The sequence below is a fragment of the Megalopta genalis genome, chromosome 1 (assembly GCF_051020955.1).
Source record: "Megalopta genalis isolate 19385.01 chromosome 1, iyMegGena1_principal, whole genome shotgun sequence".
Classification (NCBI taxonomy): domain Eukaryota; kingdom Metazoa; phylum Arthropoda; class Insecta; order Hymenoptera; family Halictidae; genus Megalopta; species Megalopta genalis.
Window position 1 is genome coordinate 10,892,067 of NC_135013.1, and position 24,798 is coordinate 10,916,864.

At 43.5% G+C, this 24,798-nt stretch overlaps 1 protein-coding gene and 1 long non-coding RNA gene across 3 annotated transcripts in view; one reads left to right on the plus strand and one right to left on the minus strand.

The window, feature by feature from the left end:
* Positions 1-2,717: 2,717 nt before the first annotated feature.
* Positions 2,718-24,798, minus strand: part of dmrt99B (doublesex-Mab related 99B) — a 38,791-nt gene continuing 16,710 nt past the window's right edge. Inside the window, exons 3-6 of one of the 2 annotated variants that reach the window (XM_076521161.1) lie at positions 10,867-10,989; positions 9,745-10,019; positions 8,170-8,590; positions 2,718-6,410 (exon numbers count right to left, since the gene is read on the minus strand). In XM_076521161.1, the coding sequence (XP_076377276.1) occupies positions 6,085-6,410; positions 8,170-8,590; positions 9,745-10,019; positions 10,867-10,989 (1,145 nt within the window). In that variant the 3' untranslated portion in view covers positions 2,718-6,084. The remainder of the gene's footprint in view (positions 6,411-8,169; positions 8,591-9,744; positions 10,020-10,866; positions 10,990-24,798) is intronic. The other variant, XM_033484681.2, reaches the window with a different exon arrangement.
* Positions 15,119-17,129, plus strand: LOC143259383 (uncharacterized). The gene is made up of 2 exons (XR_013033187.1): positions 15,119-15,992; positions 16,087-17,129. It is a non-coding gene; the product is annotated as an uncharacterized LOC143259383 (long non-coding RNA).

Below are 24,798 nucleotides of genomic sequence, written 5' to 3' on the forward strand. Positions count from 1 at the left end.
GCGCATGTAACGTAAACGGCGAAAAGTGAAAATATATTCGGTTTTGTTATTTTTACGAAAAGCAACGCGCATGCAGCCAGTCGTTTTTAATCCTCGACGGATTTAGCGTTATTCCCTGTGGAAAATCATTTTCGCGGTATTTTTCCTGTTTTTGCACGGTCGTGTAATAACTGCGATAATTTTTATTCCACGAAATATGGGGAAAGCGATTTCGTTCTGCCGACACGAATTTTAATGAAATTCTCTCTTGAAAAACTATGATAAACGTTATTCGAGGATGTACTTTTTTACGATCTTGTCGAAATAATTCTGTTGAAAGAAGACTTTTGAACACACTAGGCCACGAGGTTCGATTAATCGCCACCAGCATGCAATTTTTCCATTAGGTCGACCGGAGGAAAACGTGATATCGCGTTCTGTCGTGTTAAATACGTTTCGAGGTGAAAGCAGAAATTAGTAGAAAAAATTAGTGGGAATATCGGATCGGGGAAAGTGAATTCCGGGCTTCCCCGAGCTCCACTTTTTCCACCTTATTGTTCAATTCTAGACGTATCACGTAACTTGCGATTTTTCTCTAGAAATTCCCGATTGATTCGGAAATGCGCCGTAATTCTCTTTCCACGACAAATTTGCTAACGAAAAAGAAAAAAGAAAAATGGCAAGCAAATATGACGCACGAGAAGAAAATAAGAAACGTTAAAACTCGATAACTACTTATCTAATCGTACAATTTAATTTCTGGCAATATAGATGTCGACCTAAAATTCTCGAATTAATTCAGCTTGGAACTGAATTGAAATTAAAAATGATCTTCATCGATAATACGAATATTCGAAAAACAAAAATTGGTTATTATTAGACCGTGGATTTTTATTCGAAATAAAAATTGTCTACATCGATTACAAGAAGCAGAAACTAAATAAGAAGTTCGTTTCTTCTTTTTATTAATTTTATTAGATTAAAAATAATACAATGATATTTGCATATTCTTTTAATCTCTCTACTATTTGAAATTAAAACCACTAATTTTTCCTATGAATGCATAAAATCCGCATCTAGTTATTATAAACGTCTTCTTTAAAAGAAAAGGACAGTCTTTCTTCGTCTCGATCTTGAGCTTTACAAATATAGGGCCATAAATGTATGAAAATTCACAGAAAATCTGTGTCATTTCAATATTGTATTTAACGTTCGAGGTTTGCTGCAGTAATACAATCTATAAAACTCAAATCGATCTATAGACGTTCACAATGACCCGCACAATTAAAACTGGATTTCATCGACTTCGGATCAAACCGAACGGCAGGTTTCGTTCGAGAGAAAAAAAGGCGGGCTTACAACGACCGACGATTTCCCGATAATTCGGTCCGGGATCGGTAATCGAGTGGCAGAATCGATTAGCCGCGTCGCCGGGAATCCATTCGCGGGAAATCGACCGCTCGGGGATCCCTGATGGGCTAGATCGAGCACGAAACCGATCCGATTTCAAAGATTTTCTGGCAGCTTGATCCCGTCCCCTGCAGTTTTCTGCACCTGCGAACAGTAGCCGTCATCCGATACCTTTTTCGCCCGTCGTCCGGAGATTTCCATTCATCTGGAAAATGTCCTTGTCCGTTCCGATGATCTTCTGCTTCTTGTCTGTCACCACGAATTATCCTCGGACATTGTACGGAAAAATCGTTCGCAGACGATTTTCGTCCGCTGATTCGAACGAGCGCGCATTCTTCGTGGCATCTGTGGCATCTGACAGTCTAGGATGACTGTCGACCAATGTGAAAAGGGGTCGAACAAGTGCCTCTTCCCGATAGTTAGATTCTTGGATCATGTATACCTATAGGGGCACGGCTTTAGGTAATTTCCCTCAAGCAAAACATCGTGACGTCACGTGTGACCAAGATGTACAAGCTATGCTTGTATGATATATTATGTAGTATCATGTGCATCGATATTTCAATAGGTGGAACAATTACAATGGTCAACTTCTTGCTAATTTTTGCAAGAAATAAGTAAACAGATGTATACATATGCATATCCTTTTCAAAGTATTCGAGATAATAGAAATTCTTTATGAGTATATATTTTGGTCATTAAGTTTTCCCTTCTACGATTTTAAATAGAGATTATAATTTTGTAAAATTTATTTGAATTCAATATTGAGATATTGATAATATTCTGTAGGAAGTGTTTGACTAATTATTCTCTTAAATCAATAATAAACTTGAATCAATAATAAAAATACAAATACACGAATTCATAGAGAAAAATTATTCATATAAATACTTTGACATTACATCATTTTGAATTTACTCTTAGAGACACGGTCGGCCTGCCGTGTCAGCCATTTTGAAATTATCTTTTTCCATATGTGACGTCACACGTGAATTCTTGGATTTCCTATACAAGTACTATACAACACAGGCTGTTAGGCTCGGAAGAGTAGCCATGGGAAACTTTAGACTTGGTCGACATGGGAAAAGCTTCGTAACCACGGTGACATGGATATTTGGAGGATGTTGCTTTTTTCGGATTGAAGAATGAAAATTAGTTGCCAAGATGTAACAAGCTTGTAACTTTTGTTATTTCTTGCAAGTAGTTCGGATCTGTGGATCTGGAAGATGATGTTTCTTTGGGGCTCCGACAATGTCAGTATCAATTTGTGCCAGATGGAAAAGAGGATAGCGAGGCCCGCGAGATGATGGCAGTGACTCGCCGAGACCTGGAGTATCAATATCTTATTTATTGTTCTTATATTCCGTCTATACATTTCTTCGGATAACATATGGTAACTACAAAGAACGACGCGTCCTAAAACATTTCGGTGCCGTTAAACTTACAGGCAAACACTTATGTGTAATCATCGTAATGCGCATACGCTGCTGTCAACGATCCCACGTTCCAACGCCTTGCTCCAACCGGAAGCCACGCGACCCTCCGCAACAGCGTTCTCGGTTAATACAATGGTGTTAGATTAGCTAAAGCGATTCACGCGTATTTACAGAGATCCGCCCGTTTTATTTTTGATGCGCAGGGGCGCGATACAATTAGCGGGGTTCCCTTCGAGGATGGATTCGATGGATCGAGACAAGTGGTAAGAAGCCTCGCGAGCACGGAATATCAGAGAAATTCAACTATTTAGAGGGTGGTTATTTATTTGAACGCGGTAAAATATCCGAGGGAACCGTCCTCGAAGGAGACCCCATACATTTCGCCACACCCTACGTTCTGTTACCTACACACATACTTCTTAAGTACCGCTCGGTTTATCTACACATGTATAAAGGTATGTATATCGTTACAACGAGGCCGCCATCTTTGTTCCTCCGGAGCGTCGCTGCTCCGCGTCTGTACAGAACGTCTTCGAAAACAAAAAGCATCGGCTTGTAATCTAACAGAGAATCCGAACGAAAATGTTCCTGGAAACTTCGTTCTTAATTCATTGCTCCTAGACAATCGTCAAATAATATATTTGCCATTGTTCGTCTGAAAAGTTTGCTACGGTTTCGCCGACAATCCGCGCAGAATAAATATTTTATCCTTTTATATTCTCTCTATCCTCTATGAGATTCCAAGATGGCGTGCAGCTTCGGCAACGTCCTGTACACACGCGTCTTCGCGATTCCCTTCGAAGGATCGAGTTAGTACGAAGTCAACTCTTCCGAGTAAGTTTTACTGGCCACCATTGGCGAGTCCCGTCGACGAGTACAGTAATGTCTCTCTAATTGACGCTCAGATTGTTCACAGAAATGGACAATTCGGGAAGAGGAGATGCGATTATTCGAGCCTTGCGGCTCGTTTTTAGAGTTACGAAGTGTCGACAACTGTAAAAAACGAGCTGCAAGGCTCGAATAATCGTTCCTACTCTTCTCAAATTGTCCATTTTTCTGCACAATGTGAGCGTCAGTTAGGGAGACATCACTGCACTCGACACTCGCGCGGTAAGTAATGTCTCCCTTACCGACACTCAGATTGTCCATTAAATTGGATAATTTGGGAAGAGGAGATACGATTATTCGAGCCTTGCGGCTCGTTTTTATAATTGTGGACAATTTATAACTATAAAAATAAACCTTACAAAATACGCTCGAATAATCGTATCTCCTCTTCCCAAATTGTCCATTTTTGTGGTCAATCTGTGCGTCAATTAGAGAGACATTACTGTACTTTCCGACGATTTCGAAGGACCAGAAGGTATCCGTGGAGATCGATTCCTCTTCTCCTCCCTTCGGCCGACTCCGCCGATCGTAAATAACTCGAGGAGAATTCCTTAGTCTTATAGTACGTTCCTCTTTCAGGGAAAGATTAGTGTTTACGTTCGTGAATTATCTCGCCTGTGTCTCGTGAATCCGACGTCGGTCGACCAGTTTTTCGTCACGGGCCAACCACGCCGATTATATCACTCTAATCTCTCTTCCTGTGTCCTACTCTCTGAAGGATTAAATTCATATACACGAGTTACAAGAGCAGAAATTACTCGAATACTTCTGCCGGTTGCCCAAACTAAACCGCCATCGTAAGCAGATCGATATACTCGAAGGCGACAAGACCACGCGACGCGGCGATTCTTCTGTTCGTAAAAGGAACTCCTCGGCGCGTCCTTCGTTGACTTTGCCAGTCTCTGTTTCGCTACCTTCGACTATACCGTTAAATAATCACGTATACACGCAACTCCCGAACCATCGATCCTCGGGATCCACTTGGAACACTCGATCATAGTCCAACCACCGGCGAGTTCCGACCCAGACACGTTCTCGACGCGATATCTCCGGCCTCGGAACCTTCGGCACTGGATTTTAAGCATTTACAGTTAGAGATTTCATAAAATCTAATGAGGTTCTCTCGAGTCCGACGATTACCATTCACACAGCGAGCAGACATTTGCTTGATTTCACTTTCCACGAACGAGAGAGTCCGTCGGGTCCGTCTACGTTCGCAGAAACATCCGCGGCGGACTCGTCGTCCTCCGGTTCGGCCGATTCGGGTTAAGTAACTGGAACCACTTTGTCAATTGCACGCGTAGCAATCGTGAGAAGCGGTTCAAGGAAATGTTGCAGAAGAATCCGCGTTAGTTCGCGAATTTGCGCATTGACTAGTACAGTAATGTCTCCCTTACTGACGCTCAGATTGTGCAGAAAAATGGACAATTTGGGAAGAGGAGATACGATTATTCGAGCCTTGCAACTCGTTCTTATAGTTGTTGACAATCGATAGCCATAAAAAACGAGCCACAAGGAAGTCGGTAAGGGAGACATTACTGTATTTCGATCTTCATAAAGGAACCTTTTCGAAAGCAACGCCTTACCTGCTGAAGCGAACACTTCGGACTGCGAGAAAGAATTCGCCGCACCAAAGATTAGTCGCAAAATGCAAGAAGTTTGAAAGAATACCTATCGTTGGTACTAATCTACGGATGTTCGTGCAAAATGAAAATTGCCTTCGTTAATTGCAAAATGCTGAAACTGCATAGACATTTCTTTCTTTAATTCTATTATCGAGTTAAAAAGAATGCAACAGTATTTGTAAATTCTCTAAACGTTTTTGCTGTCTCGTATTTGATCTGCTCGTTTCGATCGTGAACGCATAAAATCCGCAGTCTAATTAGTACCGTGTATCTGTACGTGATTTCATAAATACTTTAAGAAATGTCCGAAATTCGATCAGCAGTCGAAGAATTCGAAAATGGAAAACCATGATTCTTCGAGCAATCATTTTAAAGCAGAATCGTCTCGGATATTAATTTCACCTCCAAAGGTGATACACCTCGTCGAGGAAGACCGAGAACCACTTTCCGCGGTGCTCAAAATGATTCCAATTACTCATCCAGCACTTCGCGATTCTGCAAGGAAACAAACCTCCGGACAGACGATCGCGTCCCCAACGTTCGCGCGTCTCGAACTGCTCTGAAATGTTCACATTCTGATAAGCAGCCGGACCTGGACCGCGGGTCTCGAGAGGCTGATGTCTCGGGACAGGTCACCATAGGGGTACGAGTTCCGGAGCAACGCCATTTCGCCGAACGAAGTCCCTCCTCCGGTCGTGCCAGGGCTATTGCAGGTAGGACCAGGTGACGGGCAGCGCGTCGTCAGGTCACTCGGAGTAGCTGGTCTTGTCGCTGGCGTCGTCGGGACTGGTCTCCCGATAGGCGTCGCCGGTCCCGTTCGCGTGCAGGCTCTGATTGGGCGGCTTGATCACCGTGGGCAGGTAACCGGTGCCGGCGTACGGCGCCGCGAGGAACCTGTGTCTGGTCGAGGGGATCGGCGTGGTGCAGTATGCGGCGCGGGTCGCGTACGCGGCCGACACCGATGCGGATGCAGCCGCGGCGGACGCCAGGGCGCCTGCCAGAGGCGAGAACGCGGACTTCGGCTGAAGACTGTCCTCGCAGACCAGCACCTCCATGGCGGAGACTACGTCCCCTGCGACAGACACCTTTTGCTTTCTTTCTGATTGCGACCACCGACACCCGAACGCTACTCCTCTCCCCTCGGGGTCCGCGACGACTATCCTTTTGCTCGATTTGTCGTTCGGTCTGATTCCGAGTTACGGAGTTCGACGGTGATCCTTCGCACTCGAGGCAAATTTTAGAATAACAAATGGAATACAAAATTGCTTCTTCCGAACCGCGGTACAGTAAATTCTCCCTAATTGACGCTGAGATTGTGCACAAAAATGGACAATTTGGGAAGAGGAGACACGATTTTTCGAGTCTTGAGGCACATTTTTATAGTTGCCGATTGTCAACAATTGTAAAAACGAGGTGCAAGGCTCATATAATCGCATCTCCTGTTCCCAAATTGTCCTTTTCTGTGTACAATCTGAGCGTCAATTAGGGAGAATTTACTGTATTTTTATTTTTACAGTACTTTCGAGGGAATTCCGGTGACTGCTATACGTCGAATTTTATGAAAGTTTGCACAAGTGTTCGTTAGATCCAGCGTAAAAATTTAGAGCTGTGCTTCGTTCAGGCCCGTTTTTTACGTTAATTGCTATTTTTGTTCGAACCGCCACATTTTCTACGTAAGTGCTTATAAATCGCGAACCAATGTCGACAAATGAATGAATAAATTGAATAGAGAAACATGATTTTTCCAAGAAAACGTTTACAGTGATGTTCACCAAAATGATTATGTCAATAATGTCTGATTTTCCATTTTGATTTCTGCATTTTCGATAACGTATTCAAATCGTACGAAGTTGTAAATTGTAAGTAACATTTTGAGAAAAGATATCACTATGCAACGTTTCGGGACCGAAATAAAACAGTTTCAAGAGCTTGTAATCAATGTGTATCAATGGAATATAAAAGTCCGAAATTGCTGCTCCGTCGTAATTCTTGCGTCTTTCGAATTCACCAGGATCGTCAAATTACATCCACAACTCGGAATCTTCGCTAACAGACCAGTCGCGTTAAAAACATTTTGCTCGTAGAACTGGGCAAGAATCGTGCTGATGCTTCTAATTCCTAAACATCGAATCCTCAACCCTAAACTAGACTGGCCAAGCAGTCGTACTAGCTACTTAACCGTTTGAGTCCCAGGGTTTATTCAGAAAACACGATCGAAAAATGCCGAACAGCGTGATAGTGCTTGTCTTAATTGATTGCGAAGAGAACCAAGCGGCGCGTTAGCGGTCATCAAGATTGACAAACAAAACAAAAAGAAGAAAAAAGTTTGTTGTTTGATCGCGACACAAGATCTGAACAGCGCGATCGCGCTGCTTGGGACTCAAACGGTTAATCTTTTAGACATTTCCCTGCAATTTAGTATCGATCACCCCCCCCCCCCTCCGACCAAATTACCAAGAACTTCGATCTGAATCGAGTTTAGAGACCGTGTACAATTTTTAATTCCTCCTCGGAAAGGGGTTCAGCTAACGGATTCCTACGATCTCCGCTCCAATTCGATTTCATTCAGTCTCCCAACCACCCTCCCTAACCCGGCTCCTCTATTCTAAGTAGGATCGTATTTGGGGTTCCTGTAATTGTTTTGTTTCTAACCGAATACGATCCTCATCCCCGAAAGGGTTCAAAGCTAGAAGAACACGGGTCGAAGCCGAAACCCGAGACCGATTCGGTAGCCGAATGAACCGCGAGACGTCGAAAAGAAACTGGCCAACGGTGTAGATCAAATTCTGGCTCGCGAATGAAAGCCGCGTGGATCGGATTGCAGGTCCTACCTTTGCACCGGTGCAGCAGAGCCTCGACGTCCGCTCGCCGTCTTCCCGGAAAGACTCTCAGGAGAACGTCCACGGGGGATCGTTGTTGCTGTTGTTGCTGTTGCTGCTGTTGCTGCTGCTGTTGTAGCTGCAGCCCACAGGTCTGCTGGATGTTCTGCATCTGCATTTGCATTTGGATCTCTCGCGGTTCCGGCATATGATGATGGTGCTGATGCTGATAAAGGGCTGGAGAACAGTAGAGCGAGCTGGCCGCCGGACCGTAGAGGGGTGCGTAGGGAGGGAAATGCACCGCCGTCGCTGCAGCCTGCAACGGGAACAACAAATTCCATCTTCCTTTGTTGTCGAGCGTTTGCGTCACGGGTCGGTCGACAAAGTCATTATAGAATTTCCGAGGAGAAACAAGTGCTGATGATTCGCAACCCTGATGAAAACATTTTGACGATCAGTGGTGCGGTAGAATCGCGGCGCAAGAAGGATAGGTGTGCCGACTTCGTACCTACGTTTGTTTTGTTTGTTTTTCGTGTTCTCGCGTTGATTTCTTAATGCGCGGTCTCTTTTGCGCGTTTACTGTTATTCGGGGGAAATGTAAACACAAGCAGCAATTACGTCATCGAGCTTCCAAAGATCTTCGACAGATAATATAAAAGTTTGCAAAGAATTTCATTTAAAGCACGTTCTCAACCTAAAATCATGGCGGTTGTAGCATCGTTTCAGGTTGTTATTTTTATATGTTATTCGATCAAATTCGTAAAATAATAAATCCGTGGCCGATAAAAGAGTTTCGAACTTTGGCTAAAATAATTTGTCGTTGTTATCAGCCTGCAGATCATTCATCGTTCGAGTCCCAAGCAGCGCGATCGCGCTGTTGAGATTTTATGTCGAGAAAACCCAGCACATTTCGAACATTGTGGACAACAGACGGTGCGTTACCGATTGTCGAAGCGCGCTCAGATTTACCGAAGCAAGTACATCGCACAGCTCCTTTTAATGTAAATAGTACATTTTACAATAGGTAGAATAATACTATAATAATGCAATGATATATTACAAAATAAAAATTTTTAATTCATTATTATCGCGCCGTTTGCTATTTCTCGACATAAAATAAAACAAGCGCTATCGCGCTGCTTGGGTCTTTTCGTACTCGTTTAGAGAAAGCGCTGTTTCGGATTCTTCGAATTCTTTTTTTCAATACCCCTGGGCCCCAAATGGTTAATAATAGAGTAATTTAACCTTGCTACGATCGGGTAGAGTTTCTATTGCTTGCATGTGTGTGCGGTAGCCACTGCAGCGACGCTACCGTAAATAATGCCACACCTATACGAATCTAATTTGAAAAAGTAACGTATCGGTGCGAGCACCGACGTTCGATTGGCATCTCTCGCGGCAACTGGAGAAAGTAAACATTCGGCGTCGAAAAAATTTTGTGGTCGGGGTAACCGTAGTCGATTCATCTATCCTTCTTACACCGTGGATAAAATGTGAATTATGTTCATTCGAGTTGGATAACGCGAGCAAGGCTCATTAGTTCATCGAAGAGAACATAATGGTTGGATTGGGAAACGAAGAACTCACCGCCAGCGAAGGTAACGGTGGGCTGGGTCTAGGTTGCACGAGATCCACCGGTTGGAGGGTCTGCTGCGTTTGCTGAGGACTTCCGCTTTTGCGGAGGCTGAGATTCTCGGGCGCCGGCGTGTCCTCCCTCTGCGGCGTCAGGGCTGGCGTTAATGGCGGTGTGTGCGTCGGGCTCTGCGAACCCGGTTCCGGACTTCCTTCCTCAGAATCGTTCAGACTACTGGATCGCTTCCTTATCGTCTCGTTCTCTGACATGCCCACCGACGTCGGCACTCCTATTACGCACACAAAGAATATTATCGATAAAGTAGCACGGAGCGCTCGGATGCTAATTCTTATGCCGCCGGCATAAGAATTACGGGTACAGTAATGTCTCCCTTACTGACGCTCAGATTGTCCACTAAATTGGATAATTTGGGAAGAGATGATACGATTATTCGAGCCTTGCGGCTCGTTTTTACAATTGTGGACAATTTATAACTACAAAAATAAACCGCAAGGCTCGAATAATCGTATCTCCTCTTCCCAAATTGTCCATTTTTGTGCGCAATCTGGGCGTCAATTAGAGAGACATTACTGTATTAGGTACCCACGTATTCCAACATTTCCTCTTAGTCGTCACCTCGTCACTCAATTTTTGTGTAACCTCACGAAATAATTAGCTGTTATGCTAGAAACGATAGAGAGGCTAATATGTCCATAAGAAGTATCTTCAAAAATATAATATAGTTATGAAAAAGATCCGAGGGATAACTTTCTTGGAAAGATTGAAACACTGAATATTTTTGTTGTAAACTATGACCTGTTTCGGATCTGAAGACCAATGATGAATACTTATGGTATTTTACATATGACAAAGAAAAGTACAGCAGAAATGAGCACTAAACGACAGTAGCACAACGCGTCGTTCTATCACAAGTTCGTCAGAGATAGAAAATGGCGAGTCAATCTTTCCAATTCTCGTATACAGGAATTTTCGTCCGAGAAAGATTCATTCTCGCGAAATGCATCGCGTTAAAGTGATAAAATTCTTCGTGATCAACTCTGCATTACAAACTGTACAAGTCAAACGCGAGTCGGACGAAGACGAAGACGAAGACGAAGACGAAGACGAAGTCTCACCCAATGGACGGTCGGCAAGAAGTTCCCCGCCGGAGTCGGAGTCACGGTCGTCTTCGTTACCGGTGTCGCTCGTGGAGAGCATTGTTCCCGTAGTGCTCTCAGAGATTCTCGACCTCTTTGTGCCTGGAACAAAAACAGGGGGCGTATCGTTCGCTTGCGAATGGACGAGAAAAAAAGAAGGAAATAAAGAAATAAAGAAAAGAAAAAGCACGCATTAATACACGCACAATACCGATGAAATTCTCCGGCGAGCAAACACTTTATATTGTTCTACGACGCACGCCGAATTGACTCTTACGGATCCTTGACACCCTTGAAAAAACGTTGTGCATCTTTTATTGCCGGGGGCTCCCCGCAGTGTTTACCGGTCGGCCACGGGCCCCCGGGTCGAGCATTGCACTCTATCGCCCGAAGCCGTCGCGAACGCCGACAATTATTTCACTGTGAATGCTACGCGGCATTTCCAGTTGGCCGTGCAAGTCCACCTAACGCATTAGGCAGCCAATGAAAGGAGAACGCCGGAAAATACGTTTAAATAGTCGCGGATCGACTGTGTGTCGCGTGGACGGAGCCGGGACATTTGGCACGCGTTCGTCATTGAAATTAGGCAATTTCTATGTCAGTTATAAGGCAAGTGCAATATGTCGCCGGTGGTGCGCGGATTTTATGGCAAAAGAAGCAGTACAGTAAAACCTCCCTAATTGACACTCAGATTGTACACAAAAATGGACAATTTGGGAAGAGGGGATACAATTATTCGTGCCTTGTAGTTAGTTTTTATAGTTACCGATTGTCAACAATTATAAAAACGAGCCGCAAGGCACGAATAATCGTATCTCCTCTTGCCAAATTGTCTATTTTTGTGCACAATTTGGTAGTCAATTAGGGAGACATTACTGTACCTTGAAACAGTAGAAACAACGATTTGGAGCGTCTATATGTCACCTTCGAGCTATTCGAACGATTAAAGAAAGGAAAGGTATTCGTGTTTATTATAATTCGGACCGAATAGTTTATTTTAACGCTTAAGCGATTAATTATCGCGTATAATATGAAATTCGATTCCTCCGTTATCAAAATCTAGAAATAAAAGTGAACGAAGACGTAAAAGAAACAAAAATTGTCCTATTCTATTAGTAAAATTATTCTAATCAACGTGGCTGCGAAATAAGCTCGAAATAAATCTAAATTACGTTATTTATACTTTTCTAACCATGGAGCAATTTATCTGTTTGATAACATAAAAATAAGTATGTATAATAGTTGCGATCTGCAATCAAGGGCGAGAGGAAGGCTGAACCCGGGGGGGGGGGATAAGGGAAGGAAGCGTCATCGTGAGCGGCACGCGTCGTGTGGAGGGGGGAAAGTCACCGATAAGGAGTTTTGCGGTTTTGCATCCGGAGAGGCTCTCGGATGCTTTACCCGGAAGTTGCTTATCTTGCGAAGCGATATCGGGGATTTTGGTCTCGTTTATTAGATTTATTAAAGTAACGTTTTTTTATCTCGGTATAATATTGTAGAGAGCGAGAGAGAGATGGGGGGATGCAGCGGTTGTTCTCTCTCTTGCAAAAACGATGCAGGATTTTTCTTGCGCGCGTTAGGCGCGACGCATTTATAGAAGTTTGTGGTTTTGTATCCGGAGAGACTCGCGGATGCTTTACCCGCGCTTGCGAAGCGATATCGGGGATTTTGGTTTCGTTGAGATTTATTAAAGTAACATATTTTTATCTCGGTATAATATTGTAGAGAGAGAGAGAGAGGGGGGGATTCAGCGGTTGTTCTCTCTCTTGCAAATGATGCGGACAGAGAGAGAGAGAGAGAGAGAGAGAGAGATGTATTTTTTCTCTCTCTCTTTTACTGTTTTTGCTTTTTCCCTTTGCAGCGAACATTTTATTCGCTACCGAGTTGGAAATTGGTATGGAAGTTGGTTCGTTGAACGTGCCATCGTTGCAATCGTTCGCAACGTCTAAGATATTTGAACACGGTGTTCATAATTTTTCGAGCATTGTTCGACGGATTTTTATTCGATATTGTGATGTTATTTTGTGCGACGTGTACTGCGTTTTTCGTCGGAGATATCCGTACGCTAGGTTTTCATACGTGGGTGCACGCGTGTTCAAACCGCGTGACTTGCTCGATTACGTGATATACAATAGTATTGATGTTTTAAAAATAATCGTTCCTTTGAACCCGCAATGTCGTTCGAAGAGATGGTTGAAGAGGATTATTTTTAAATACCGTAAAGAAACTGATTATGTTTGCGACGAACCAGTGTTGATACCATTATCAAAATTTGAACGGAGTATGACCAGAGGTGATTTCCTCCCTCCATTGAACAAAGTGAAGAAAAGATTGGAATATTCATTGTACGACGACGATGATTGGGATATTCGTAAAATCAAATGGGACATTAATTTACCGACCGAGAAACTCAATGCTTCACGCGTGAAATTCATATCGAAGTAAATATTTTTCATCGAGTGACGAAGATACGTCGTGAGATGGTTCCTACATTACAGAATTTGGCTTGGGGATACGTCATAAACATATACCTGAACGATCAATTTCCGCTCGAGTGGAAAACAGCGACGGAACGTCTAATGCGAAAAGATTTGACGAGTCGCGTGAGTTTCATCTATACGAAACGATTTAGCCAAATTATAGTGAAATGGCCCGCGACCGATTCACCGTCCGTGATACTACATATCATCGAGATGGGAGAGCACCGCGTGGTTGGTTGTATAGTGTAGTTACGTTCGTGAGAACTGGAAACTTAACCGACGACGTGAAATCAAAATTGAAAAAACTTGTTTTTCATAATTAATGTGGATTAATATTTTCACAAGATGACGCAAGTTTGCAAGGACATGTTGAAATCGTTAACACATATGTCAAGGTTGATTCGAACTGTGGATGAGTATCGCGAATGGACGAAATCAAGTATTGAATGTTTACAATGGTGTAGGAAATATATGAACATTGTGAAAAAAACGAAGCATCCATAGGTGTAAAATCGAGTTTGCTGTCGATCATGTGTCGTATGAAAACTTTGAAGGTCTCGCTAGATCATCGGTTTTCATCACGCGTTGGTAGCGGTTTGTATGGAAACGTTGGCGCGAGAGCATCGACTCTTCGTTGGGAGAACATCGAGTCGGCGTTTAAGAAACGTATATCGACCGGCGTTGTGATCAACGTCGAGCATGTCGATCCACGTAATTTCTTGCAACACGCGAAAAAATAAAAAAAACCTTACTTTAATCAATCTTAATGAGACCAAAATCCTGATATCGCTTCGCAAGCGACTTCCCGGGTAAAGCATCCGCGAGTCTCTCCGGATACAAAACCACAAACTTCTTCGACGTTGCGAGCAATTGCAACAATGACACGTTCAACTTCCATATCAATTCCCAACTCAGTATCGAATAAAATGTTCGCTGCTGAGGGAAAAGCAAATATGCAAAAAACAGTAAAAGAGAGAAAGAAAAAAATATCTCTCTCTCTGTCCACATCGTTACTGCAAAGAAAAAACCGGGGATAAGGAGACTTCCAAAATCACTAATCATGGAAAGGATGTGGCAACAAACCGTTGCAAGGTGGAAAAAATACATCTCTCTCTGTCCGCATCGTTTGCAAGAGAGAGAACAACCGCTGCATCCCTTCTCTCTCTCTCCCTCTCTCTCTCTCTCTCTCTAACTCTCTACAATATTATACCGCATCTCTCCAAAAACACTTCCTCAACGCGCGCGCGAGAAACATCGTTTTTGCAAGAGAAAGAACAACCGCTGAATCCCCCCTCTCTCTCTCTCTCTCTACAATATTATACCGAGATAAAAATATGTTACTTTAATAAATCTCAACGAAACCAAAATCCCCGATATCGCTTCGCAAGCGCGGGTAAAGCATCCGCGAGTCTCTCCGGATACAAAACCACAAACTTCTATAAATGCGTCGCGCCTAACGCGCGCAAGAAAAATCCTGCATCGTTTTTGCAAGAGAGAGAACAACCGCTGCATCTCCCCCTCTCTCTCTCTCGCTCTCTACAATATTATACCGAGATAAAAAAACGTTACTTTAATAAATCTAATAAACGAGACCAAAATCTCCGATATCGCTTCGCAAGATAAGCAACTTCCGGGTAAAGCATCCGAGAGCCTCTCCGGATGCAAAACCGCAAAACTCCTTATCGGTGACTTCCCCCCTCCACACGACGCGTGCCGCTCACGATGACGCTTCTTTTCCTTTACCCCCCCCCCCCCCCCCGGTTTCAGCCTTCCCCTCGCCATTGATTGCAGAACGCAACTATTATACCTACTAAAATAATAGGCAATTTTCAGACCAGGATCTCGAATTTCGCACACGTGCAAGATCCGTAGTCTAACTGCAAACATTGCGCAAGCAATATCATATGTATATAGTTAGTTAATTTTTGCGCGTAATAAAATTTCTTTTCGTATCGGAAAACACAGTGGTTAACAGGATTAACACCCTCGATTACCGGCGGCGTTGATAAGCATGGCCACAGTCAACGAACCGTTGAACCTGTCCGACAGAAACGCGTCAATTATCCGACTGTCATTAAGAGATTAAAGGACCCTCGACCCGAGCCGAGACAAATCCCTAATCACTCGGTGTTCCTCGTCCGCTTCCGTGATCCTCTCATGCTTAATTTGCGCGGCAACAATATTAACGGGAATCGGCAGGGACTTCCGGGGGCTGAAGGGTGGCTACGGAATGCAATATCGGCCGGCGATGTTAATGTAACGCGCAGAAAATTCCAGTCGCGCCTTTCGCGACGCGCTAGGGGAGACTATGGCGAGCTATGTCTAGCCTCTGCTGCCCGCAGCTGGACGGATTATGAGACAGTTATTAAAATATCATTGTTCCCAGGCGACCCTCACCCCCCGGGCTCGCCCCGAAACCGCCCTCCCTCGCGCTCGACGACGCGCATCAGTAAATATAGGGGTGAGCTGCGTGCAAACAGCGACGTGACCGATCCTCCCCGCGTGTACACCCTCCCCGGCAAGGTCTTGGTATAACGAAGTGCGTGTTTACGGCGTCCTTGAGGAGGGTGAGGTCGCCGGAACCGTACGGTACCATGGGAGTACGCCCTCGGATCAGTGGTCTACGTAATATCTTCCTTTCTCGAATCTGATTCGAACAGCGTTTAAGACGAAATAACTTTGATCAAGTTGCGCTAAATCATTTTTCTATTGTTCACAGGGATCGCTTTACCGGACAATGACTACAAATTTCTTTGTAAATCCTGCCTACTAATAGGTACTGCCTACCAGCAACTCCGGCACATTTTTGGAGCGGAGCGCCTGAGGTAAAGGAAGTCTTATTTTGAGCGGAAAAGATCACACGTCCTTGCGAATGCATTTGATTTTATTTATTTTATAAATATACATTTTCCTATTGTAAATAAAAGATAAATTTTAAATTTTGTAATTCACCATGGTGCGATATCTTTGGTAACAATCTCCCATGTGCATTCTGGGTTTACTTGAACAAGTGTTACAGTATTCACTTTGCCAAATAGAGTTACTAGATATTTCTTTCGAGTTTAGAACATTTTCTGCGTAATTGTTGGTTTTATTTATAATTTCATTTACCAATTTGTCCGTGAAAAATAATTTAAAATATTGTATCGACTGTTCAATGTTTGTAGGAACTTGTGGTCCAATGATCTGTGGCGATACGCTAAAAGGTATTCTATCTGGAATAAATAATTCTTCCGTAACATCATGCCATTCATCTAAGTCTTGTAACGAATCTTCGCTTTCACTTTCAATAGTTTTCATTCTTCGTATCTTTGGTAGTATAATTTCGCTATCACTACTTGAAGTGTCAGAATCATAAACAATATTGTCTTCCACAATGTCTTTTAACTGTTCAAAATCAAATACGTCTTCGGTATCACTCGGCTCTAAATTCTCATCGTAATATTTATTTTTCTCCATGTTGCTAACCATAGAAAAGGACAAAAAATGGTTTAATCGTCATGGTACAGGCTTAGCACGTTTTAACTACAGATAACAACATTTGGCTCCGCAGCGGAGCCTTCGGAGCGCTAAGGGTTAAGATACACACGTTTTGTAACTCTATTTATCTGAGTCTGGAACGAAAATTTGGACAATGCGTTTCGTAGGTCTTTGTGACTTGTACAGAGCGAGTCATTTAACTCGTTTTTAATTACAATGTATATTCGACACGTATATTATTTGTCTCAATAAATTGTATGCTGAATTGTCGTCTGCTCAAAATTATTTCCATCATTCCAACCTAATTACAGTTCATTAATCCGGAATCTTTGATTTTTTGTGTCCTGGAATCCTGAGAAAATTTGCTGTATATACATTTTCGCTACTGCGGTAAGTAAAACAATATGAAATACGTAGTCTTAATGGTTCGACGATTTGTTTGTAGAACGAACGAAACGATATAGCTTCATTTGCAGACAGAATTTAATGTGTTGACTCTCCGGAGTCGCGGTATTCCCGAAATCGATTATGCAACAATAGTCTTGCACCGTGTACGGTTCATCGATATTTTGCAAGCCGCTCATTACCCATTAGCCGGCAACACGAACTAGCCGAATGACACGAACGCGAAACCGAATGTTATGTCTATATTCGGATAATGACTGCGCAATTCCTGCGTTTACATTTCACAAAGCCAACATCGGCCAAAGATGGCTTCTTCTTCCCCGAGTTTCAGGCGGTTTATGATGCGTCGGCATCGGTATCGATATCGGTATCAGTGAATTAGAAATTTCTTCGCGTAATGGACCCGAGTTTTCCTTCCTCTCCTTGAATACTATTTTCAGGAAGGTGCAGAGTCTAATGCGGTCGGGCGACGGCGGCGCACTTCAAGTTTCTTCGGTCGTCGTTACCAGCCCGCTCGAAACTTGTATTTCTGCGGGGACGATTGGATTCGAGCGAAACGGAAAACCGAGAGCCGGCTCGTTTATTTCTTGCAATCGTTATGGGCCTCGTTACCGGGGATATTCGGGAAATATTGGAACTCGGAAACTATTAACGGTCACGTTTCTTCGCGAGCCTTGCTCCTTCTTGACTCTGACCTTTGACGAGCTCCGATATGCCCGAGGTACTTACTACTTGCACGAGGAACGCGCCGAATTATCATCAAACACGCTAGAACGCCGATTACCTAATCTAATTAACCGGTTATTTATTTTATACATATATATATATTATTTATTTATTTATTATTTTATTATTTATTTACTTGTTGTCTTATTTATTATTTATATTTTATATTGTTATATTTATAATTTAATAAAGAATGTCAAGGTATATATCCTTCTTAACCGGTTAGCTATTTTTGCCGAGTATACTCATCGTGAAAGAATGGCAAGATTAAATTACATATTTTATAAACGTGTTCTATTTAAACAAGATACTAAACTGATACAGTATAATTACAGTAACTTACGTATTTTTCAGAGAGATTGCAACGGCAAGCTAGTTAAAGAAATGTTGGTACTACTAAATTGTATTCTACATGGGTCAACTGAGATTGTACTATAATATTTACGTGTCGATTATGGTCGGATAACAGAGAATTAGGATAAACAGAAAATCGATCATTTTGTTCGGAACATCATCCCATAATCATACGCATAACGGAAACTAAGATGAAGTTATAATTCACAGTGCAGATGCACACAATTGCATTTTCATTCATCTCATTTTCATTCTTGATAGTTTGGATACCGTTACCTCCACTTCTGTTATCAATGCATGAAAACCGTAGTGGTTAACCTCTATGCCGTCTACGCGCACTTTTCCGATCCTCGGCATTCAACCCTTCGGAATTGCCGTGAATAGCACAGTAACTTTCAACGAAAGATCTCTGAATCGGTCAGAATCGTTTTCACCCTCTTCATGCGAAGAGGGGTAGAGAGTTCGGGCGATTCGATCGGTCGTTGAAGAAGCAAAACCGCCAGTGTACCCGATTCTCTCTCTCTCCTCCTCTCTCTCTCTCCTCGAGGTTGTTAGAAATAATTGCGAGAGACCACACGTTCACAGAGTCCCGCTCTTTCTCTCTTTCTCTCTCTCTTTGCTGAAAGTAATACCGGGATTTCGAGAGTGCCGTTATAACGTGCTGAGGCGTATGCACGTGGCGGGGCCATTCAGCCGTCGGCCATTGCGTGAAAGAATCCCTCGCGGGGGTGCGTTGCCCGCTCAAGAAACTCTGCTCCGGCTGACCGCTCGTTAAAAAGTTTAACCGGCCGTTTATTAGCGGAAGAGAGGACAAAAAGGAAGGAAAGAGAGAGAGAAAGAGAGAAAGGGAAAGAGAGAGTGGGGGATAAGAGAAAGAGAGACAGAGAGGGAAAGGTCGAGAAAATGTAGCTTCCACCCTGGCGTTCCATGGAGCCCCTACCCCCGACGTCTTTCTTCATCCCCTGAACGCCCCCTCTGCTCGTGGGTTCAGTCTTGACGCGCACGCTTCCGATAACAAGGTTGCTTCGAGTACCACTCTAAGCGGGGGCTCGTTCATCCCCAAGCAACTATAACAAGTGTCTCGGGGTGTTTGGGTTAATTGCCGCGTTGCTCCTTTTTTTCATCTGCAGCGAGGCTCAACCCTTAAACGGTAAGACGGAGACCGGCGTGGCCTGATTTCTTCTCTTCCGATGGAGATGGAGTAGCGAGAATTTTTATGGAATACTCGCCTCATGAATTTCAAACACCGATCGAGTTTTGCCTAATGCGGCACCTGGATCGAATGTAGTTCACAATTCGTAGGCAATTATGATCTAACGACGCTAAATATTTCTCTTCTTCGAGGTACATATTTAACTAAATTAGAGCCGAAGCATAATTATTTATTAATGGCTACCATCGGTACTGCGAGTATCTTTTTTTCTCAAGATACAAGACAGTACGATTCCGATATTTCTAGTTATTTGTAGCATCTATTTTTCATACAAGTTAAATAATTAGAAAGAAGAAGCAAGGTAACACGTTAAATGCCAAAAATCAATTCTAACAATTCTCATAAAATCAAGGTTATTTAATCGACGATTTTAAACTACGATTTATTTCGCAACGATCTTGATTACCACTTGTTTTTGACTAACGCAATCCTAGACGAGACTACTTTTTAACGGTGAAATATTTTATGCTAAAAGGGTAGAATTTTAACATCATTAGTCACCCGCCTTTCCTGATATTATCTATGTTTATTTTAAATTTAAACTTATTTTTGGCTTTAAATTACTGCTTTTCTTATGATCACTTAATGCATACGATGTTGGCAGACCGCCGTCTATAATCTAAAAAAACAGGTCGCCCGTAGCGATCAAAAGTTTATCCACCCCTAGTCTATATACTTAGTAGATCAAATCTTTGTAACGTATCTGACATGATATTATGACAACATGAATGAAACTGAAACGCGTTAGACGAATAATATATAATTCGAAGAATTTATTCAATATATTATCGGAATAAAATTGTATTCGAAATGTTCTTGGAATAATGTCCGACTCTGCTGGAAGCTCGTACGAGTCGAAAGGTAGTAAACAAAATGCTCTTGCACAGAGACGATTTCACAAGAGTATTAGGGTCGCCGAGGTCGGTTCCGCCTCGGTTCTGTTTCGCGAACGATTCGCCAACCGGAACGGATTATCCGGGTCGGTTTTTGTGTAAGAGGGATCGCGGCTAATCAATGGCGCGGGGTAGAAGGTGTGAAAACGGAGACCGTCGTGATACAGGCTACGCCCAGAAACACGCCGACGATACGCAGAAAGAAAGAAAAGGGAACACAGTGTCGCGATCGAGCAGCGTATACACGGAGCTCTTTCTTTCCGCTTGTGTCCCATATTGGAACTGGATCTTGTATTTCGAGAAGGGTGCGTGCGATTTATTGTAATCTCTCCCTTCTCCGTTTCTCCAGGCACGCACGGCCAAACGAGATCTAACTTCGACACGGTGTAACGTGTCCCGGTGTACTTTGAGAAAGAGAGGCGAGTTAATAAAACTCGTTCCGACGTCGACCAGGCGCCAGACCCTCTCTGTAACGTTAGAGGATTTATTAAGAGTTTCCGACGTTCAATGGACTCCCATACAGGATATTGTATGTAAAATGTACACCAGAACGAAAATGGCGGACTACGGTTTCGAGTCCTCTCGAAACCGTAACCCTTGTCCAATGCGATTTCTTCGAAAGCTATGTTGAAAGCTAACTACAGTAATGTCTCCCTAATTGACGCTCAGATTGTGCACAAAAATGGACAATTTTGGAAGAGTCTCGCGGCTCGTTCTTATAATTGTTGACAATCGGTAACCATAAAAAACGAGTCACAAGGCTCGAATAATCGCATTTCCTCTTCCCAAATTGTCCATTTTTGTGGACAATCTGAGCGTCAATTAGGGAGACATTGCTATATAAGGATGTAGAACAGGCGGTTACGGGGTGCGAGACGGGAACTTGGAACGACCTGTGCGCGCATCGCTCGCACGGGTATTCTTACGATAAGGACAGGGGATTAATTAGACGGCCGTGGCTGGCTGTACAAGTCCGTGCAGCCACTCTTGACCGATGACAAGACGCACTCGAAGCAGATACACACGGGGCTGGAGCGTGTGCACACGGCCGCGTTGTTGTAGGTCTACGCCCTAACCCGCCGCCGCGGCGCGTATCACCGTACGGTGGAGACAGACGCGGACAATGGAATCATGCGAGGACAATGCCGAATAATTTAGAATGGCATATAGATATCGGGAGCTTCCGGCCTACGGCGGCGCTGCATAATAGGGAATAGGAGTAATAGGACACAGGCTGCAGGGCAACTGTGGAGGACACGAAACATCCCTATAAATTAGGCTTAGGCGCTGCCGACGCCCCGCTACACCCCTCTCTGCCAACCTCGCTACAACAGCCTTCTTGCAGATTCCTTTAGCCTCGCCTGCTTAGTTAGTACTCGAAATTACTCTAGGATACCCCGAAATCTGGAGATTTCAACGCGGTCGCCGCGTTGCGTTTGTTTACTTTGCTGTCTCCCCAATTGCGGTATTTAATTGATCTCTTCTTCTGCGATTTAGCCAATACAGCCAAGCGGTACAGCCGATAATGTATCGTTGTTCGACATAAGGGTTGATCAGTCTCGACTTTCCAGTTTTTAACTGCTTTGAACTCGTAAGATTTTTGGGTGTTCGCGATGATCACCGGAAGTAAAATCAACGAATAAAATACATTCCACCAATTATAACCACCAATATATATAACCTCCAATTATGCAATATTATACATACAATATAGTAACTCTTTTATTTAAATAATTCGTCGAAGGCGGCAGGGGTTGAAATTTTCCCGAACATCTCAGCGGAACGACACCGTGAAAAAAAGGGGGTAGTGAAAAAGCAGGCGGATGAAAACGATGACACAGCGTTATCGTTCCTTCTGCGGAGAAAAAAAACTGAAAGGGGTTGGACGAGTCGAACAGCGAAATTCTGGTAATAAATAACCGTTCGAGGCGTTACAGTTCTCACCAGCAGCGTCGGTTGCCCGTGCAACCCCACCGCGGTCTCGTTGGTTCTCGACCCCAGGCTAACGCAAGGGTCGTAGAAAGCACCCACTATGAATTATCATTTCCTATTGTTCGGAAGATCGTAAAATAACCGGCTGTTTGCGACTTCGAGCGAACCGGGAGAGATAGCGGGAAAGGGAGGAAGAGAGAGCGAGAGAGAGAGAGAGAGAGAGAGAGAGAGATTTCCTTTCTCCTCGCCACGGCAACTCGCGCCGCGAAATAATAGCGAAATCGTGGTAGATCGCCATTCATCCGCGGAAGACACTTCGGGTAAATGGAGAATGGACCTTAACCCTTTTGCTATTGACTGCCATAACGAGGCGCCTACCGATAATGCGTCTGTGCAATTAATATTACTTTTACAGAATATTATTATGCTACCATTTTATAATAATTTTACATCGATTAACATAGTGCTCGACATATTAAGGAGCAATTCGAAGATGTTGTTGTCGAATGAAAGTTTACTGGTTCTAGAGTTCCGAGGAAAGCCAAATAAAACGGAATTTATGTTAGTCGATGATTACAGTTAAATATCAGAAATATCTCTATTGTTCCAATCCGTAGAATCAACAATATTTAATATTTCCTACCGACTGGTGCACCTAAGGCTTGATTCACTTCCCTTTATCCACAAAGAATAAAATATTTTACAATTCTGAACATAATAAAACAGATATGATCTTACCATCTATTGTTTTTTGTTTGCAACATTATATCACGCTGGGAATACCAAATTAGTCAAAATAACTGATCTCTGATCTTTTTCTTTAAAATTCCCGATCTTACAAAAACATTTCTGTAAGAAAATATGCTTTTTTATTTAATCATATATGTATGTATTATCATAAAAATCGTACAAAGTTTCAATAAATCTAATCGGTCATCGTGAACAACAATATCCAGAAAATAAACAAACGACCAAACGGTCTGAGCTTTTCTCGATGAAGCCGTTTCGATCCAGGAAAATTAACCGTATACGCTGCAAGTAGGTTAAGAGTTGAATACCTTCCCCACCGACAAAGAGTTCTAGACAATCGCGTGTGGCATAAACGCACAAAATTCGCGTCGCATTCGCAAGCTGTAGACGCGTGCAACATCGCGCGATCCGTCAGCCACAATGGAGGTTTCGGCAAAAACTAACAGAAGCATGATGGTCTCGCCGCCATCTGGTCCCGTTTAATTCTCTGGTCGGCGAGTTCTCCGGTTGTAGAAGCAAACTCGCATTACACCGGGCCTCGGGCGCAGTGAAATACAACAACCAACGAACCAACCCCCGTCGCAGCGCCCTTTCTCCCGTCATTTTCTTTCTCGCCCTCGATCGGTCGGCTTCGCGAAAAACATTCCAGGCTCGATCGCCGTGAGATTAATTAATCTGATGCGACGACGCCGTGAAAAAGCGCGCCACCCCGAGAGAAAAGAGAGAAAGAGAGAGAGAGAGAGAGAGAGAGGGCGCTAAGCTGCGAAATATTCGCAGTTACCGGCAGCTCTCCGCAATCGGTGCGCTCCGATGTGCACGCGGCGCCGAGAGGAACGCGCCAACCGTGTCGAGAGCGCGCGCGCGCGAGAGAGAGAGAGAGAGGGAGAGAGAGAAGAGAGAAGGAAAAAAGGACTCTCATTATTACGTATCGATACGCCCGGAAAATAGCAGCGGCCGCCGGATCAGCTGCGCCGCGATGAAAAAGGGAAGGGAAGAGAGAAAAATGACGCAGGGAACCGACGGTCCGCCACGGCGAGAGACGAAGAAAAGCAAGTATTGAGAGCGTGAGGAAAGCCGGCCGAAGACAAAACCGAAACCAGAGGCTGCGAAGAAGGGGATAGAGGGACGCGAAGAGGATCGCGCGGGCTGGAAAATGGCGGAGGGAAATAAGGGTCGAATGAGAGACGATGGCTGGCGAGACTGCTGCGAAGGATTTGTTCGAAATTGTTAAGAGATGGAAAATCTGGGGAAAGAGAGACCTTGGAGAAATAAAAGAATAGCGACAGCGACGCTCAAAGGAAGACGTGGAAATGTTATGAAGGTATATCAATCTCTTGCTATGCCTTTAGCGATTCCCAACAAGAGAAAGAAATAAAATGAATGCTTCGCAAGAAAGGATCGACATTTATGCTGTTTCATTCATTCATTCGTGCTCTTTCTTTTTGGTACCATCGTCGCGAGAGATTCTTGACTGGCGGTTAAAGATTCATAGTGTCCGAGATTGCAGAACAGAATGAACACGAGAATTTGTTATAATTAGACCGCGGATTTTTATGCAAAATAAAAGAACTTTCCACCCGAATTATCGGAAATTCTAATAAAACTTCTGTTTCACACTCATCTTTGATGCGTGGATCCTAGTTTAGGGAGTACTCTACTTTGAGTATTTGGTACTCGT